Here is a 19,313-nt window from a genome sequence, read left to right as displayed (position 1 = left end):
TTCCTCTCCCTCCTCCACTACCCCCTCTTCCTCTCCCTCCTCCACTACCCCCTCTTCCCCATCCTCTCCCTCCTCCACTACCCCCTCTTCCCCATCCTCTCCCTCCTCCCCAACCCTTCTTCCCCTCACTCATTTCACTTCCCCATCCCCTTTTTTCACTTCCCCTCACCCTTTTCACCTCCCCTTACCCTCTTCCCTTCACCCCTTTCACCTCCCCTTACCCTCTTCCACTCACCCCTTTCACCTCCCCTCACCCTCTTCTCCTGCCTCCTCTCCGCCCCTCCCCCTCCCGCGGCCTAGGATACTGCTCCGTCGAGCAGCCAATCCCGAGGGCGGATGTTGCGAAGTGGGATCCGAGCCGCGGCACGGCGCCATTTTGTTGTGTTGTTGCTGCGGTGTTGTCGTCTCCGGCGTTGAGATCGACTTCGTCTGATTCCTGTCCGCCTCCGCCGTCGCTTAAACACCAGAACTCCCTCCTCAGGATGGGCCGTAAGAAGAAGAAGCAGATGAAGCCGTGGTGCTGGTATCCTTGCGATGCTTTATGTGCTGTGGGTTTGAGGCGGGCTGGGGCCGCCATTAGGAGCGCGTCGGCTGGCCGAGTGGGTGGACAAAGGGCGGCGGGTCGGCGCTGGCGCCGAGGGCGACATCAGTCTGGGCCTGGAGTAGGCAGGGGAGGGTGGGTACCCTTACTGTTGTAAAATATCTGTGGCTGGACCTCTGACTGTTAACTTTAGCTGCACTTTTAAAAATGTATTTTTTAAACATTGTTATTTTATTACACCTTTCTGACCATGTGCGTCTGTGGGGCCAAGCAGCCCCGATAAAATGGTGACAGGTTTTCCTGCCCTGTGGAGGATTTCTTAGCGTGTCCTTGACTGGTGAAGGTGAAAGAAGAGCTTATTAACGTCTACCATGTGGTCTGGCTGCTCTCCACCTACCTGGTGTAGATGACACATAAAGCGCTGGGATGAACTCAGCGGATGGGGGGAAATGGACTGAAAATCGATCTTCTTCAGACGTTGAATGTCCATTTCCTTCCACAGATGCTGCCTGACCCGCTGTGTTCCTCCGCGTTTTATGTGTTGCTCCAGATTTCCGGCACCACACCCAAGACTCTTGTGTGTCCTGATATAGATAATTTTTTTTTTGTCAACCTTGAGTCTGTAAGTAAATTGCCTCCTTTAATATTTAATAGTTCTGTGGTTCTCTCTGGTACCCTGGGATCAACTTTCACCTGTCAGATTTTGAAATGTCTCTTGTAGGACTAGTGAATATTTTCTACTTCTCAAAAATTGAGGTGAAGTGATTTTTAGTTTGATTAATGAAGATTAAGCGATGACCAAAAAAAATCTTGCTTTTAAATAAATAAATAGGATTAGGAGTGATCCAATCATTGCCTTTTGTGTAATCAACTATTTAGAAGTCATAGACCCTTCAGCCATTTCAAGTCTGTTAAACCATTTAAACTTCTGATTCCTATTGACCTGCAATGAGTGGACCCCAGGGTATCAGGGAGAATCACAGAGCCGTTAAGTATTAAAGGAGTCAGTTCACTCAAGGATGACAAAATAAAACATTTATTAATCTGGAGGATTTCCCATACTTATCCAAATTTCTCTTTAACGTGAAATCAAGCTTGCAAGCACTGGTAGCTGGTTCCACACTCTCCAATGGTGATATTTACCATTCTTATGGCAAAAAGTGTATTCCTTATATATTTTTAAATGTTTAACTACAGTTCACAGTAGTCAAGCAAGTTTGTAGTGCTTGGTGTTGGTACCTTTAAGAGCAGGCGGGCTTTTTTCCTTAACTGCAGCTGTTTAGGTACTGCAACAGGGACTTTGATGATGAGAAGATTCTTATTCAGCACCAGAAAGCAAAACATTTCAAATGTCATATTTGCCACAAAAAATTATATACAGGTCCTGGACTTGCAATTCACTGTATGCAGGTAAGTTCTGTTTTATTTACTGACGCAATCAAACTGATAATGTTCAAATTGACTTAGTGTCATTGTCATAGATATTTGAATTGTAAATCTAGTGTTACTGAATAAACACATCCTTAAATCTTTACAAAAACACAAAATGCTGGCCTGCTGAGTTCTGCCAGCATTTTGTGTTTTTATTTCCAGCATCAGCAGATTCACTCGTGTTGCCTCAAATCTTTACATGTAGATTTTGCATTTTATCTCCTCCATCCTATGATCAGTTTTAAAATATGGTCAATCAGTGGATAAAAATATCCATGTGGTGGGTGAAAAATAAGAACATTTAATTATGCTATGGAATTGGGTATGCAGACTAATAAAATAAGGTGCAGCCATTTAATGTGACTAAGTATCATCATTGTAAATCAGACCCACCCTGCCCTACAGCGGGTCATTGTTCATATCCCTTTTAATTTGCAAATTTACCTCCAAGTCCTCATGAATTTGTTGATGAATGAAAATGGATATGTTTCTTAATTTGCATTCATTTATTTCTGGACACAATAATTTATTTAAATTTAGAAATACAGTGTTACAGCATGCTGCCCAATTACACCAATTGTTATTCTGATTTAAAATGTCTAAAGTTGACGTTAAAAGAGGTGTTTGGTTCAACTGTGACAATGGAATGGGAAAGGAAATGGGATTTTGATTTTATAGAGAGTGAATACTGTTTGGTATTTTAGTTACTTGTCTTGCCCACTGCTACTTTTGCATGGCAGAGGGGTGAAAAGAACCAGGATTAGTCTATTCTTAATGAGGAATGTTTTAATGCTCTGCTTTTTCTAACAATTTCTGCAACATGTGACAGATCTTTGCTTGTTTCATGATCAGCATACTGTTAAGCATCATCCATTCACTCTGATACTGATGATATGCGATCGAGATCTTCATTTTTGGCTTTATGCAGTGTTTTACTATTTTCTTACTAATTTCTGTTCAATACATATGTGAGATCACTTCTCAGATCTGTTTGGTGCACAAAGACCTGTGCATTGCCTAGCGACCTAGTATCTTGTGGAATTTTCCATTTGTGACATCATGTAGTGCTCAAAAAATTTCAGATTTTGTAAGTTTTTGAATTTTGCAATTTCGGATAAGGGGTATTCCACGTGTACAGTCAGCTCTCCTTATCCACGGGGGATTGGTTCCGGGACTCCCCCCCCACCCCCCACGGATACCAAAAAACGCAGATGCTCAAGTCCCTTATTTAACCTGTTTCAGTGAGATGGACTTCAGGACCCAGCGCAGCTCTGAATCTGCAGTGTTTCTGTTCACGAAAATAATCATGATCACGGTTGAAAATTGGAAGTAATAAAGCAATCAGAAAGAGGTGAAACGCCATCAGACATTGGAAAAGCATTAGGCAACAGTCGGTCAACAATCAGAACAATTTTAATGGAGCATGTGAAAGGCCCTGCCCCAATGAAAGCTACAGTTATTACTAAGCAATGCAGTGGTTTAATTATTGAAGTACATATGTTTCTTAAGTATTTTATATGCATAGAAAGCTAAAATATATACTATATAAGACAAACGTTTGACTAACTGACGCTAAATAATACCGGATGTACCTGTTCTGACTTCAAATCCAGCTTAAAGATGGACTCAGGAAAGGAACTCGTTCATAACCTGGGGACTGCCTGTACTTTTAAATCGTCTCTAGATTACTTACAGTACCTAATAAAATGTAAATAGTTGTTATACTGTATTTAGGGAATAATGACAAAAAAAATAGTCTGTACGTGCTCAAACAAGAAGTGCTGGAGAGAGAACTTCAGTTTTTCCCAATCTGCGGTTGGTTGAATCTGCGCATGCGGAGCCTGTGGATAAGGAGGGCCGACTGTACTATTTATCCTTGCCATTTGAGGCTTGTACGTTAAACATTCCAGTTCAGACAAGCCACTGTTACAAGGATCTCCAAGGAAAATACATTTTAATTACATGGTTACAACACTGCAGGAATTTTTATTGGGTGCAGTTGATACTGAGATGCTTATCAAATGTTCAGTGACTCTTCAGAACTATTGTTTGGTTTTGTTATACTGTGCTTTAAAGGCAGTATAACAGATGGTTTTGATATTGCTTTGCTGTCTTTTCTGTGTTTAGAAATAGCTATCTGCTTTAACATGTAGCATAAAGCATACAAATCTATACAACTTCCAATGATTATTTTTATTTGACTGAGGAAGGGCAGGGATAGAGGGTCTCCATTATGTGGAAGTGGTTAAGGAGCAGACTACAGTATAAATGTTCTAAATCAACATGTTGTAACATTTAACTAAAGATAAATATCCACGGTGGGGGGGGGGAGGATGGTCAGTGACTGGAGAACAGTATTTTCAGTTGATTGCTAAAAGGAATCTGAGGCAGGATTCAAGAGATAGTCTTTTGCCTATGGATGTTTTGATGCATAGTGCAATTTCTGCAAGGAAAATAGAACAAATTTATAACTTCTAGTTGAGAAAAGGAATCATTCAGGTGGAACTTTGTTTAAGTATGTTGATGATGATGATGGAGGAAATTTCAGTTGAACGGATCTGGATAGTAAGTCAAATGTTCTTTGCTATTCCAATGCTTAACAATGTTTCTAGAGTTGCTCTGTGAATTGGATTTTAATCTATAACTTAAAGATTTTATTCATTGTATTTTGAACTTTTGAAATGTCAAGGATTATTTTGGCTTTGTAGGTTCACAAGGAAACAATAGATGCAGTCCCAAATGCAATCCCAGGAAGAACAGACATAGAGCTGGAAATATATGGAATGGAGGGCATTCCAGAAAAGGATATGGAGGAGAGGAGACGCCTCCTTGAACAGAAGACTCAAGGTAAATATCTGTGGTGTCATAATTTGTTGATCTATAAGGTGCTAAGAAGTCTTTCCTGCAGCAATTTTCTCTTTCCTGGCAGGTTTAATTCTCAATTTTTATTTTGTTCTGCAAATGCTTCACAGAAATGAAAAACATAATAACTCACGTTTATTTAGTGCGCAGGCCCATAATGAACAGTGAAATGTAGTTGTTCTAATGTCTGGAAAAGGATTTTACATCTGAGTTGTGATTGCAAATGCTGCATCCATTTTGATGCCAAATTGTGTAGTTTCTAGCAAAAGATATTGGACAGGAACAAGGAGGTGAAACAATTTGAACTCTATTGTAAGAGAAATGTTATAAATCAGTGTAATATATTTGCTTGGATGCTGTATACTGCCAGCTGATAGAAGTCAAAAGCTTCCATTACCATTTACTTATTTTATCATTTATCGTGACTTCATGTTTTAGCATGGCACTGCTACAGCAATAAAAGAAATTTCACTCCATAAGACATTGATAATAAATCTGATTCTGACTGATGTACTAAATTATTTCAGAGCCATTGAATCGCGTTTGTATATCAAATCAAATTTTGATAGTGAATAATTTGTGTGCAGAAATGTTTCACAAACAAAATGTAACAATTCTGCTTTGAACCATAATCCAATATAGACGTCTAGCTACGATAATCCTTTTTTTTTTGACTAGTCAGATGAACAGCCTTGTGAAATGTTCTCCATAAACAGCACATTCTCAACGGTACAACATTCCCTGCATTGCCTTTCTCTTTGTTGAATCAGTTACAAACATACTTTATGGTTTTGTGTGTCATGATTTTTTTAGATGGTGAGAAATTGCTGAATCCAGATATTAGAAGATAAGTTTGTCAGTTTTCAACTTATTCTATTCCATTTGTGTCTTTTGGCAAACTCTGTTTTTGTTTATCTCCTGTGATGTTAACAGTTACAGTGTCGGTATCCTAGAAATTTACACATCCATCTAAGTAGGAAAGATCGTCTTGGACTGCTGTGATCATACTTTCTCAGTGAGGTTACAGATTATTAACCTTGGTGTATGCAATGCTGGATATTCTAGCTGATATATTGCAGATTACAGACATGCCTGATGTTTCTAGCAATTAAGCTTCTGTTGATGCCATTTCAAAATGGACATTTAACTTTCAGATCTGCAATGAATGTTCACTGATGCATTTACTTTGTAATTCATTACAGTGTGGCTGATGGATGAAGGTGGATATGTTAACATTGTCTCCCTGGGCAATGGGTGGGGGTTGAGGATTCAATTATAGCTACAGGACAAAGTCCTGCCATGATTCTGTTTTGTATGTGTTTGAATCTAATCCAGTCGCCTCATTGTCCAGACTTTCAGACAGTGAAGATATTTCTTATAATTTGGTTGAATGCTCCTGTCTCCTACTGGAGAACACTATCACAGAAAAACAATTGGAGGAAAGGCTCAAACACGAGGAAATCTGCAGATGCTGGAAATTCAAACAACACACACAAAATGCTGGTAGAACACAGCAGGCTAGGCAGCATCTATAGGGAGAAGCGATGTTGACGTTTCAGGCCGAGATCATTTTGGGAGGAAAGGTTATAATCCCAATGGATGATCTTACACCCATGCTCTTTTGGGTGTAATTTAAACTTTTACATCTTCCACCAGCTGAAAGTCAGAAGAAGAAGCAGAAAGATGATGATTCTGACGAGTTTGATGAGGAAGACTCAGAAGCCGGGACTTCATACCAGCAACAAGGAGCACAGCAACCGCAGAACTTCATTTCAAATATGAACCAGTCCACCATACACAATGCACCGGGAGCACCAGGAATTCCTCCAGGTGAGTCACTTGGCTCTTTCATAGGAATTGATCATTTCCATTGTATAAACGTGATCCTGCAGTCACACTCCTTGTAGAATAGAGTGGGTTGTATTTTAATGTCAGTACCACACCACAGGTGTTCTATATTATAAACCTGAGATTCTGTAAATGCTAGAAATCCAGAGTATGGCATATAGAATGCATGAGGAACTCAGCAGGTCAGGCAGCATCTATGGAGAGGAACGTACAGTCATTACTTGGGGCCAAGGTTGTTCATCAGGACTGGAAAGGAAAGGGGAAGAAGCCAGAATATAAAGGAGAGGAGAGGTGAAGGAGTATAAGCAGGCAGATGATAGGTGAGGGGTGGTGAAATATGAAGCTGGGAGGGCATAGATGAGGTAAGGGGCTGAAGAGGAAGGAATTTGATAGGAGAGGAGAGTGCTCTGTTTTGATGTTGACATGATTGAATTTCGTTTAATCTGTAGTTATCACCAGTGGTGTCAGATGTCCCTCCTATCCCTCTGGTAGTTCCATTCATAGAGTTGTTGTGCCTGGAATTTGCAGAAGTTATGAAGGCTTCTTGATTTAATAATTTCCCAAGTGCACCTGGTAGCTTTTTTGAAGCAATGAGCTTCAAAAATGGCATCTTGGCCATTTCTTACCGTCTGTGCTTTTGCCATGAGAGATTCTATGTGCAATTAATTTCTAACTTGGGGTTTAGGATTTCTGTGTTAAACCATCCAAGCAACGTAACGAAACCCTCTACAGGTTTTAGGTTACTGATGAATACAGTTTTTACGGTTGAATTTCTTTTCCTTTGCAGGAGTGCCACCGGTGGTACCAGGTGTTCCTCCCATGATGCCAGGGATGCCCCCAGTGATGCCAGGAATGCCTCCAGGGTCAGTGCTTTGTTTTTATTTCGCTGTTGTGATCCAGTTTTAAAAGATTGAGTGATCACAATTCTACCTCCTTTACCATTGGAGAGGGATAGGAACAGACAAGTTAGGAAAGCATTTAATTGGAGTAAGGGGAAATGTGAACCTATCAGGCAGGAAATTGGAGGCATAACTTGGGAACAGATGTTTTCAGGAAAATGTATAGCAGAAATGGGGCAAATGTTCAGGGGATATTGCGTGGTGTTCTGCATAGGCACGTTCCAATGAGACAGAGAAAGGATGGTAAGGTACAGGAACCATGGTGCACAAAGGCTGTTGAAAATCTAGCCAAGAAGGAAAGCTTACAAAGGGTTCAAAAAACTTGGTAGTCATAGAGATCTAGAAAATTACAAGGCCAGCCGGAAGGAGTTTAAGAATGAAATTAGGAGAGTCAGAAGGGGCCAGGAGAAGGCCTTGGCGAGCAGGATTAAGGAAACCCCAAGGCATTCTACAAGTATGTGAAGAGCAAGAGGATAAGATGTGAGAGAATAAGACCAATCAGTGTGACAGTGGAAAAGTGTTTGGGACTGGAGGAGATAGCAGAGGTAATTAATGAACAATTTGCTTCAGTATTCACTACAGAAAAGGACCTTGGTGATTGTAGGGATGACTTTCAGCTGACTGAAAAGCTTGAGCTTATAGACATTAAGAAAGAGCATGTGCTGGAACTTTTGGAAAGCATCAAGTTAGATAAGACAGTGTGGGAGGCGAGGAAGGAGATTGCTGAGCCTCCTGCAATGATCATTATCGTTGGGGGGTGGGAGAAGTTTTGGAGGATTGCAGATGTTGTTCCCTTATTCAAGAAAGGGAGTAGAGATAGCTCAAGAAATTATAGACCAGTGAATCTTATTTCAGTGGTTGGTAAGTTGATGGAGAAGATCCTGAGAGGCAAGATTTATGAACATTTGGAGAGGCGTAATATGATTAGGAATAGTCAGCATGGTGTTGTCAAAGGCAGGTCTTGCCTTACGAGCCTGATTGGATTTATTGAGGATGTAACTAAACACATTGATGAAGGTAGAGCAGTAGATGTATATGGATTTCAGCAAGGCATTTGACAAGGTACCCCATGCAAGGCTTATTGAGAAAGTAAGGAGGCATGGGATCCAAGAGGACCTTGCTTTGTGGATCCAGAATTGGCTTGTCCATAGAAGGCAAATGGTGGTTATAGATGAGTCATATTCTGCATGGAGGTTGGTGACCAGTGGTGTCCCTCAGAGATCTTTTCTGGGACCCCTTCTCTTCATGATTATTATAAATGACCTGGATGAGGAAGTGGAGGGATGGGTTAGTAAAATTGCTGAGGACATAAAGGTTGGGGGTGTTGTGGATAGTGTGGAGGGCTGTCAAAGGTTACAGTGGGACATCGATAGGATTCAAAACTGGGCTGAGAAGTGGCAGATGGGGTTCAACCCAGAAAAGTGTGAGGTGGTACATTTTGGTAGGTCAAACATGATGGCAGACGATGATAATATTGGTAAAGCTCTTGGCAGTATGGAGGATCAGAGGGATTTTGGGGTCCGTGTCCATAGGACACGCAAAGCTGCTGCACAGGTTGACTGTGTGGTTAAGAAGGCATACGGTGTATTGGCCTTATCAACTGTGGGATTAAGTTCAAGAGCCAAGAGGTAATGTTACAGCTATATAGGACCCTGGTCAGACCCCACTTGGAGTACTGTGCTCAGTTCTGGTCACCTCACTACAGGAAGGATGTGGAAACTATAGAAAGGGTGCAGAGGAGATTTACAAAGATGTTGCCTGGATTGGGGAGCATGCCTTATGAGAATAGGTTGAGTGAACTTGGCCTTTTCTCCTTGAGCGACGGAGGATGAGAGGTGACCTGATAGAGGTGTATAAGATGATGAGAGGCATTGATCATGTGGATAGTCTATTTCCCAGAGCTGAAATGGCTAACATGAGAGTGCACAGTTTTAAGGCGCTTGGAAGTAGGTAAATTAGAGGAGATGTAAGGGGTAAGTTTTTTTATGCAGAGAGTGGTGAGTGTATGGAATGGGCTGCTAGTGACTGTGGTGGAGGCAGATACAATAGGGTCTTTTAAGAGACTCCTGGATAGGTACATGGAGCTTAGAAAACTAGTGGGCTATGGGTAACCAAGGTAATTTCTAAAGTAAGTACATGTTTGGTACAGCATTGTGAGCCGAAGGGCCTGTGTTGTGCTGTAGGTCTTCTATAGTTTCTATAAGATGTTTAAAATCTAAGCAGTATATTGCCTTCTTTTCACTGGGCTGTAAAATGGTTCTGCTCCCAAGACATCGTGGTGAAAGTAAGTGCTGATTATCTCAGCAAATTTATTTATGTGTGGTTTATTATTGTCACATGTACCAAGATACAGTAAAAATCTTGTCTTGCATGCTGTTCATATAGATCAAATCATTACACAGTACATTGAGCTAGAATAAGGTAAAACAATAACAACGCAGAATAAAATAAAAAAGCTACCAAACAAGTATAATGCAGGTAAATGGTGAAGTGTAAGATCATAATGTGGTAGATTGTGAGGCCAAGACTGATAACAGTGCATTGAGAAGCCGTCCTTGAGCCTGGTAGTATGTGCTTTCAGGCTTTTGTATCTTCTGCCCAATGGGATAGGAGAGGAAGACTGGGCTGGATGGAGTTTTTACTGAGGCCATGAGAAGTGTAGACAGTCCTTAGAGGTGAAGTGCTGAGCTGTGTCTGCAATCTGTGGTTTCTTGTAGTCACGTGCTTTCTCAGGAATTTGTAGCTTGTTTCTATAGTGTATGTCTTTGTACTTAGTCGTGTTTGTCTCTTGGGTTTCAATAGAATATCAGTAGTATTTCTTCTCTGAAGCCTGCCAATTTTATTCAACGGTTCCCACTTGCACTTCTATTTAGAGTTGATTGATGTCAAGATCAGAACCACTGGCTGTCATCTATTGCTCAGCACCCTCACTTTGGACACATCATTTACATCACATAACAGCTAACAAGACTCTATTTGAGATCATAGTTTTTAATAGGTTGAACTTACTAAATAAATTCAGCAGATACCTGTTCTTTTCTATTCTTGTGTCGTGGAGTAGTACCATCCTTTCATTTTTCTTTAACTGTTGATTATTAAAGAAAAACAAGGTGATGTGCCTTAATGACTACTACTCTGTGGCTCTAACATCCACTGTCATAAAGTGTTTTGAGAAGCTAGTTATCATTCATGTTACACATCAACTCCAACCTCCCAAAACAACATCAGTGCACTTCAGTTCATCTACCATTAAAATGGGTCATTGGTGGACACTATCTCACTAGCCTTAATCTCATCTTTCTGCAGTGTCTGGACAATAAATAAACCAACATTACACTATTGGTTATTGGCTACTACTCCACCATTAATAGTATAACTACAAACGAAATCATTACCAAACTCAGATTTGGGAGTCAACACTTCCTTCTGCAACTGGATGCTTGTCAGTAAGGAATGAACAACAACCCCTCCACTGTGAGTATTCTCAACTCTGGTGCTCAAGATTGCATTCTCACTCCCTAATCGACTCATCGTTGTGTGGCTGAATGCTGCTCTAACTCCTTCCACAAGTTTGCAGGTGATACCACCATAGTGGGTTGTATCTCGCATAACGATGAGTTGGAGTACAGGAAGGAGATACAGAGTTTAGTAACGTGGTGTTCATGACAACAGCCTTTCCTTCAATGTCAGCACTGCAGAAGAACTAGTTATTGACTTCAGGAAGGGGACCAGTGTACGTGCTACCGTCTACATCAATGGTACTGAGGCAGAGATGGTCACAAGCTTCCACTTCCCAGGAATGAAAGTCACCAATAGCTTGTCCTGCTAGAGACATGAAGACAAGAAAATTCACCAACACCTCTATTTTCTCAGGAGACTAAAGGAATTCGGCATGTCCCCATCAATCCATAACAATTTTTATCAATGCACCATGGAATATATCTTACCTGAATGCATAACGCTTGCTACAACAATGGCTCTGCCCATGACCCAAGAAACTGCAGAATGTTGTATGCATAGCTTAGCACATACTGGAAGCTGGCCTCTTGTTATGCTGGCTGCTTTACTAAGGCAGCAAGTTATAGGCAGAGACCCCGTTCACCCAGTCATTCTCTCTTTTCCCCTCTCCCATCAGGAAGAAGATACAAAAGCTTGAAACCATGTGCCATCGGGCTCAAGGACAGCTTTTACCCCGCTGTCGTAAGATTATTGAATGGTTCCTCAGTACAATAAGATGGGCTCTTGACCACACAATCTCTCTTGTTAGGATCTTGCACCCTGTTTACCTGCACAACACTTCTATGCAAATTTATTCAGCTTTCTGTTATTGTTCCACATCAATGGATTAATTTCTAAGAACAGTATGCAAGACAAGCTTTTCACTGTACCTCAGTATATGTGACAGTAATATTACAATTCCATTGGAGTAGCTAGTAAATTTACCAACCAGCCTATCTTTGGGAGGTAAAGATTAAACCTGGGAGTTGTGAGGCTGTACCACTCTCCTGCCAAGCTGTGTTGTTTTTGGCTTTTGTAATTTTTATTTTTTTTGTTCACAGAATGATGCCTATGGGTGGAATGATGCCACCAGGACCAGGAATGCCACCCATGATGCCAGGCATGCACCCTGGTGGGTATTTGAAAATGGCTGGTGGCAACTTAGGTCTGTATTGTAGAGAATAATTATTTTAAACATTAACACAATGTATAACAATACCTTCAGATAGTTACTTTCTGGCACTTACATAAATAACAAATACTTGTTTGGCTTTATTTGACAAAAGAACATAGAACAATGTAGACCCATTGGCCCATGATGTTGTGCTGACCTTTTAACCGACTCTAAAATCAATCTAATGCTTCCATCCCACACAGCCCTCCATTTGTCTTTCATCCGTATGCCTATCTAAGAATCTATTAAATGTCACTAATGTATCTACTTTTAACACCTCCCACTGCAAGGCATTCAACGCACCAACTACTTTTGGGGGTTGGAATTACCTCTGAAATTCCCCCTATATATTCCTCCAATCAGCTTAAAATTATGCCTTGTATTAGTGTTTCTGCCTTGTGAAAAAGTTTCTGCCTCTCCATTTAGAACTATGCCTCTTATTTTGTACTTCTCTCATCCTCCTTTGCTTCAAATAGAAAATCCCTAGTCTGCTCAACCAATCCTCATCAGACATGCTCTCTAATCCACGTAGCATCATGGTAAATCTCCTCAGTGTCCACTCTAAGGCTTTCTTATCCTTCCATTATGGGGTTCAGAGTAAATTCTACACCACCAATGGAGAGATATTAGAAGTGGCTAGAATGACAATTAGAGCTTAAACAAAATGTGTGCAGATCGGATAGATGATACAGATGTGTATTTCTAATGTTAAGAAATTCTGACAAATTATCGAATGGCATTGCAAAGTCTTGTAATTAGGTGTGCTGAGTTAACGCAGACCTTGCACCTGCTATGTGAATCAAACCTGACTCTGAATTTTAGCGTCACTGTATGTTGCTTAAGGTGTGGTATGATAATTTTCCTTTTATCAGTTATATCCATTGTTGTTAATTAAGTTTTATTAACAGAAGTGTTTGTTTAATTGGTGGAGGAAAAACATTCGCTTGAATATTATGAACCTTTATAACCAAGTAGTCAGATTTCTATCTTTCAATGAAATTTTGGCGTTTTTTTTTTTGCTGTGCTTTCATTCGTTACAGGAGTTTGTGTGTTAAATAGGAATTACTTTGAATCTTACTTGGCATCTTTTAAGGCAGACTTGCAGCTTAATTTTATGGTTTCAATTTTTTATGAATTAACCAGTTAGTGTTTGAACATAATTTAAAGCTTATTGATTATCTTATTAGTTACCTAACACCTATCGGTTTTGAGTTAATAATCCATAGGACAGTGTATCAATACAGGTATATTAAATAACTTGTATCAGTTGAGTAGCAAAGATGGTTTGTAAATTAACTTTTTGTTTACTGCTGTAGGTATGCCACCGCCTGTTCCACGTCCAGGAGGTCCAACCATGACCCAGTCACAACCTGTAGTTGCACCTGGTGTACCCAGTAGAGCACCACTACCTGGACCTGGTCCACAGCCCCCCATTGCAAAGCCTCTCTTCCCAAGTGCTGGGCAAGTAAGTGCTTGCTATCTGTGTTATGGTACCCTGTTTACTTGTCATATAATCATTCTGTTACATTTGCAGATGGAATACAGGGTAGAGAGGTGTATGGTCGTGCACTTATTGATAGAAATATTAAAGACGTAGACTGTTTTCTGAATGGTGAGTTAATTCAGAAATCAAGTTGTGAAGGGACTTGGGAGTCTGAGTGTAGCTTCCCTGCAGGTTAACTTGCTGGTTGATTAGGTAGGAAGGAAGGCAAATGCAGTGTTGGGGATCCTTTTGAGAGGACTAGGACATAAAAGCAATAAGCGATTTTGAGGCTTTATAGACTATGTTTGTATTTTTGAGCAGTTTGGGTGCCCTATTAAAGAATACACTGACATTGGAGAAGATTCAAAGGTTGTTTATGAGAATGATCCTGACAATGAAAGGAAATTGGTCCTGTACCTGCTGAAACTTAATGAATGTTAAAAAATCTGATTGGAGTGGATATGTAGAGGATGTTTCGAATAGAAAGTTCACGGCCTCAGAATACTAGGATGTCCCTTTAGGGCAGAGATGAGGAATTTCTTTAGCCAGACAGTGATGAATCTGGATTTATTTGCTAAAGATGCCTGTGGAGGCCAACTAATTGGGTATATTTAAAGTAGAGGTTGATGTTCTGATTAGTAAAAGTGTCAAAGTTTACGGGGAGAACATAGGAAAGTGGGGTTAGGTGGGAAATAAATCAGCCGTGATGGAATGGTGGAGGAGACTCAATGGGCTGAACATCCTAATTCTGTTCCTGATATGTTTATTGGGGGGGGGGGGGGCTAAGAATGGGTTTATTTGGGATAAGTAGCAAAACATTTATTGGAAATTGCAGGTGCTCTGGGTTTTAAGACATTGAATTTCTGACAATGATCCTTTTAGCAGTGTCGAGTACTGGCAGTTACTGAGGATTTTCACTATCTGCTCTTTTTGTGCTTCAGATGGGGACCCGTGTGTCAAGCACAACTACAGCCTCCACTACAGCTTCATCCAATTCAGCCAACCTCTCAACTTCCTCTAAGCCTCTGTTTCCTAGTGCAGCACAAGTACGCAGGGAGTCACTATCTATTCTGGTGTTAGACTAATTCACAGTGCTTCACATGCAGGATAACATTTCAGCATGCATTTACACTAGCTTTAGAGGCTTCTGGAGTTGTGTATGGGCTGTGCAATGTCAATCCGGTGTAGTGTGCTGTACTACTTTCTAGATCTAGCATTTTATATTTTTTTTAAAACATAATCAAAACACACATCTTTCAGCTTTATATGATGCAGAGTCTGTTGAAGGTTTGCCAGTTTAAATTGAATCAGAAGATCTGTCCTTCAGGGAGAAAAAAAATGGTGGCATGGTAGCGTAGTGGTTAGAGTAACATGTTACATGTAGCACCAGTTACCTGGGTTTAATTGCTCCCACTGTCTGTAAGGAGTTTGTTCTTTCTCCCTGTGACAACAGTTTTCTCCGAATGCTCCAGTTTGCTCCCACATTTCAAAGCGTATAGGTTAGTAGGTTAATTGGTCACGTGTAGTTAGGTGGTATGGGCTCATTGGGCCAGTTACCATGTTTTTTCTCTAAATTAGTACATTTTTGTAGCCTGTCTCTTGACACTAACATTAATTCTGATTATGAGAGCAACTTTGACTATAAGACCCAATGGTCGTGTTTCTGTGCTGTAGTGCTGTATGACTCAATTAAAACTTGTAAACCTTCATTTTGAGAATAGCATGAGATTTGGAAAATTAATCTGCTTTGCTTGTGGCTTCAGTTTTCTTCTCTCTCTTTATTTTAGATTTGTTGTTAACATAATTCTTGTTGATTCAACAGAGCCAGCCATCTGTCTCTGGACCTGTGGGTACGGATTTTAAACCCTTGAGCAGCACACCTGTTACTACTGCAGAGCCTCCAAAGCCCACATTCCCAGCCTACACTCAGTCTACAACTACTGCAACGAGCACATCAAATAGCACCACAGCCAAGCCAGCCATCCCTGTTACTAGTAAGCCTGCTACTCTAACCACAACTAGTGCAACTAGTAAGTTGATCCATCCAGATGAGGATATATCATTGGTAAGTATGGGTCATTCTAGAATTGTATTAAAGATATGTTAGCTTACCTTGCTGCACAGATATAAATTCAGTAACAGATTCTTGTCAGAGATATTGTCGTTTGTATGGGGAAAAACTAATGTTGCCTTTGCAATTTTCTTTCTTTTGTCCTTCAGGAGGAAAGGAGAGCCCAGTTTCCAAAGTACCAGCGTAACATCCCACGGCAAGGCCAGGCAGCAATGGGGCCACCACCTGTCGGGCCAATGGCCGGCATGATGCCACCACAACAAGGAATGCCACCTCAGCAAACAGCAATGCGACCTCCCATGCCACCTCCAGGTTGAAATAAATCACATTTTTGGGTCCTAATAATGCTTAATAGTGCCAAATGCAGAGATCATGAAAACTGTAAGGGATAGGCACTTAGGTTATTTATGGCATCAGTTAGTTTTTTTCCAGTTAGACGGACTTTTGCAAAGAAGGTTGTGTTGACATCCTTGTCAACGCTTCTCTTGCGATTATACTGGTATTAGATTTATCTTTTTCTCACTTTACAGGCCGTGCATCCCCTTGATGTGTGTGTAACAGCTGTTTTTGTTTCCACTCAGTTGTGTGTTGACCAAGTAAATGACACATCAGATGGAAGCATTTATTTAGCCTTATCACTTTGACCGCTTTATTTTAAATCTCACCTGATCACAACGTTTTAGAAAGTTTGGCTCAACCTTTCCAGTTTTCCCAGATAGGTCAATGGTCATTGTACCTCATCCAAGTAGAAATTTTTAAATAGAACAGAGAATGCTAGTGACTTGCAGCTCCATTGGGTCTAATGTAGTGTGGAGTTAGCAGGTTCTGTGTGACCACGTGGTCTTCTCTCCCAGTGCTTTGGTTAAAGGCTTTTTTTTTAATGAAAGCTTTATTTGTCACATGTACATCGAAACATACAGTGAAATGCTTAGTTTGTATCAAGGCCAACAGTGTGAGGATGTGCTGGGAGCAGCCACAAGTGTTGCCTTAATTTCTGGCACCAACATAGCGTGTCCACAACTTAACTAATCCTAATCCTAAACTGTGTGTCTTTAGAATATGGGAGGAAACTGGAGCACATGGAGGGAACCCATGCAGTTATGGGGAGAACTTAAGGCAGAGGGAATTAAATCCCGATCGCTGGTCGTTGGCTCAGGAGAATGTTGCACTAATGGCTACACAACTGTGCCACCTTATTCTAGGAAAAAAAGAAGTGTGGATTAGTAGGTTAACTGGCCATGATAAATTGACTCAAGTATGAGTAGTAGAACATGATAGGTAGGAGCTGTTGATGGGATATTTGATAAATGAAATAGGTTACCAAAGGCAATAAAGGGGTCTGTTTTTGTCTTATTATGCTTGCCCCGGTTCTAAATACCTGGCACACGGCAAGAGTGTAGCAGCATGTGTGTGAAGTGATAGTTAAATCTTGGATTGATCTTCCAACAGAGCTGGGAAAGGTTAGATGTAATAAATCCTGTACAATAGGGGCAGGAATCCATTCAATTCCGAAGGTTGATATACCACAGCCCTTCCAGCCCAATGAGCCCGTGAATCTGGAATGTGGGATGACACTGATGATGAGAAGAGCATACAAACTCCCTACAGACGGCGGCAGAATTCAGTCCAGGCTGCTGGTGCTGTAAAGCAGTACACTAACTTAGGCCACTATGTCACCCCAGCTACCTAGAAGCTGATTGTGTGAGAATAGGAGGGGTGAAGTGGGGGGGGGGGGGTTACGTCATTATTATCAATGGTACAACAGTTCAGGTTGAATTTCTGTTACCTTTTTATGAGCAAGGACTACTGTTTCAAACATGGATACCCTTGTGAGGTTATCTCATGCTTCACGCACTGGGAATTCAAGAGACTGTGTTCAGAACCATGGTCATTTTTAAGCCCTGAATTTAGTTAAAGTACCATATTTCATTAGACAGGTTTATGCTTAATGTTCTCATATATCTTTATTTCCAGGTCAGTTTGGTGGCCCTCCCCAGGGAATGCCAGGATACCTCCCTGGTGGCATGCCTCCATATGGACAGGGACCTCCTATGGTGCCTCCTTACCAGGGTGGACCCCCTCGGCCGCCAATGGGAATGTCGGGAATGAGGCCCCCAGTAATGTCGCAGGGGGGGCGTTACTGAAGCTGCTGTACCTACATAAATAGGTTTGGAGATTCAACCTTTTCTCAACTTGCTGTTAACTAGACAAGCTTCAGTGACTTTAACAATTTTTTTTAAGAAAAACTGGTAAACCTCTTCCTGCCTGCTAAATGATGACCACCAAAAAAACTTGCTGAACACTGGGACACGCTGTTCATGTTTCACCTCTAGTGGGGGAAAAGAAAATCGTACTCTTGAAAAGCAAAGCTCTGTGGGAGTATGTTCTCTTTCCCTTCCCCTTCCCCACACCCCACCCTCCCAGTGTTATTGTAATTCATGTTGTATAGTTTCTTTTCTCGTGTTTCATCTAGGTTTTTAGAAGTGAAGTATAATAAATGTGGTCCGTTTATATAAAAAAAAATTGAAGGCGCTGGAGTTACATGAACATACAGTACCACCTTTTAAAGGCAAGTTCTGTAAATTTGCTTTTGAATTAAATCGGAAATGAGGCCTTCACAGCACATTAAGTGCTGTTGGACTTTGGTGTCCCCAACGTTGTTTGGTGAGGGCTTCTGGTGTCGTTTCTTGTTTCAGTCCCAAATATCTGTTTCAGTTGCTTTTTGATTATGTAATGTTGAATGTGCCCCACATCCAGCCAGATACAGGGCTTATCAAAACGATTTTGAACATAAATAGGGCATACCAGATTTCTGTACCGTTGTAAAGCTTATTGTAATAAAACTTGATGGAAACATTAATGTCGCTTTATTCATAACCAGCTGTGGATCACTGCATCAAGGTTTGTACCGCTGCATGTTGCTGTGACTTAATGCCAAAATAAAGGTAACTGTATTGCAGGGGGATATTACTGGTTATGTTTCTGGAACAAACCACTATTCTGCTTATCTTTGTAATCTCTCTGCATGTTGTGTAGTAGCCCATTAAGTGTTTTAACTTCATATTTTGTGGCAAAATGTAGGTCAGTAAAACTAAATGTGAAAAATCAGTTGGAAATACTCAGCAGGTTAGGTAGCTCCAGTGGGGAGAAAGAGAGTAAGTTGTTTCAGATCAATGACTTTGTTATATCCTAAAACATGAAGTTCCTCTCTCAACAGGTGTTGACTGACCTGCTGAGTATTTCTAACATTTCCCATTCTTCCAGCATCTACGGTTTTTTTGCTTAAAAAAAAAACATTTAAAAACCTTTCTGGAAAGATTGTGGAGTGAATGCATGGTTATGGATGTAGAATTGACCACCCTGACGTGATGCTAAAATTGGAATTTATTTCTTCTTCCTGTAGCCCTGCCATGGGACAGGCTGTGGCTGAATCTTATTGTCCTCTCAGTCTGAGGCAAGTCAGATTTCATTTTATTCCTTTTCAGGGGCTTTCACAGCTTTTCGTG

At 40.8% G+C, this 19,313-nt stretch overlaps 1 protein-coding gene across 4 annotated transcripts; it reads left to right on the top strand.

The window, feature by feature from the left end:
• The first annotated feature begins 349 nt into the window (after nt 1–349).
• Nucleotides 350–18,230, top strand: LOC132379901 (BUB3-interacting and GLEBS motif-containing protein ZNF207-like). Of its 4 annotated transcripts, none has more exons than XM_059948219.1 (11): nt 350–523; nt 1,825–1,951; nt 4,681–4,819; nt 6,491–6,664; nt 7,470–7,545; nt 12,141–12,211; nt 13,570–13,718; nt 14,678–14,782; nt 15,559–15,801; nt 15,957–16,119; nt 17,782–18,230. In XM_059948219.1, exons 1-11 carry the CDS (start codon nt 483–485, stop codon nt 17,949–17,951), a joined length of 1,458 nt encoding a protein of 485 aa, XP_059804202.1. In that variant the 5' UTR covers nt 350–482; the 3' UTR covers nt 17,952–18,230. The 4 variants fall into 4 exon arrangements, with proteins under 4 accessions (XP_059804202.1, XP_059804201.1, XP_059804204.1 ...); XM_059948218.1 differs by having other exon boundaries at nt 12,141–12,244; XM_059948221.1 differs by lacking the exon at nt 14,678–14,782 and having other exon boundaries at nt 351–523.
• Nucleotides 18,231–19,313: the final 1,083 nt, after the last annotated feature.

This window comes from Hypanus sabinus, chromosome 23 (assembly GCF_030144855.1).
Source record: "Hypanus sabinus isolate sHypSab1 chromosome 23, sHypSab1.hap1, whole genome shotgun sequence".
In the NCBI taxonomy this organism is placed as follows: domain Eukaryota; kingdom Metazoa; phylum Chordata; class Chondrichthyes; order Myliobatiformes; family Dasyatidae; genus Hypanus; species Hypanus sabinus.
Note: the sequence above shows the minus strand (reverse complement) of the source record. Positions and strands in the feature narration are given on the sequence as shown.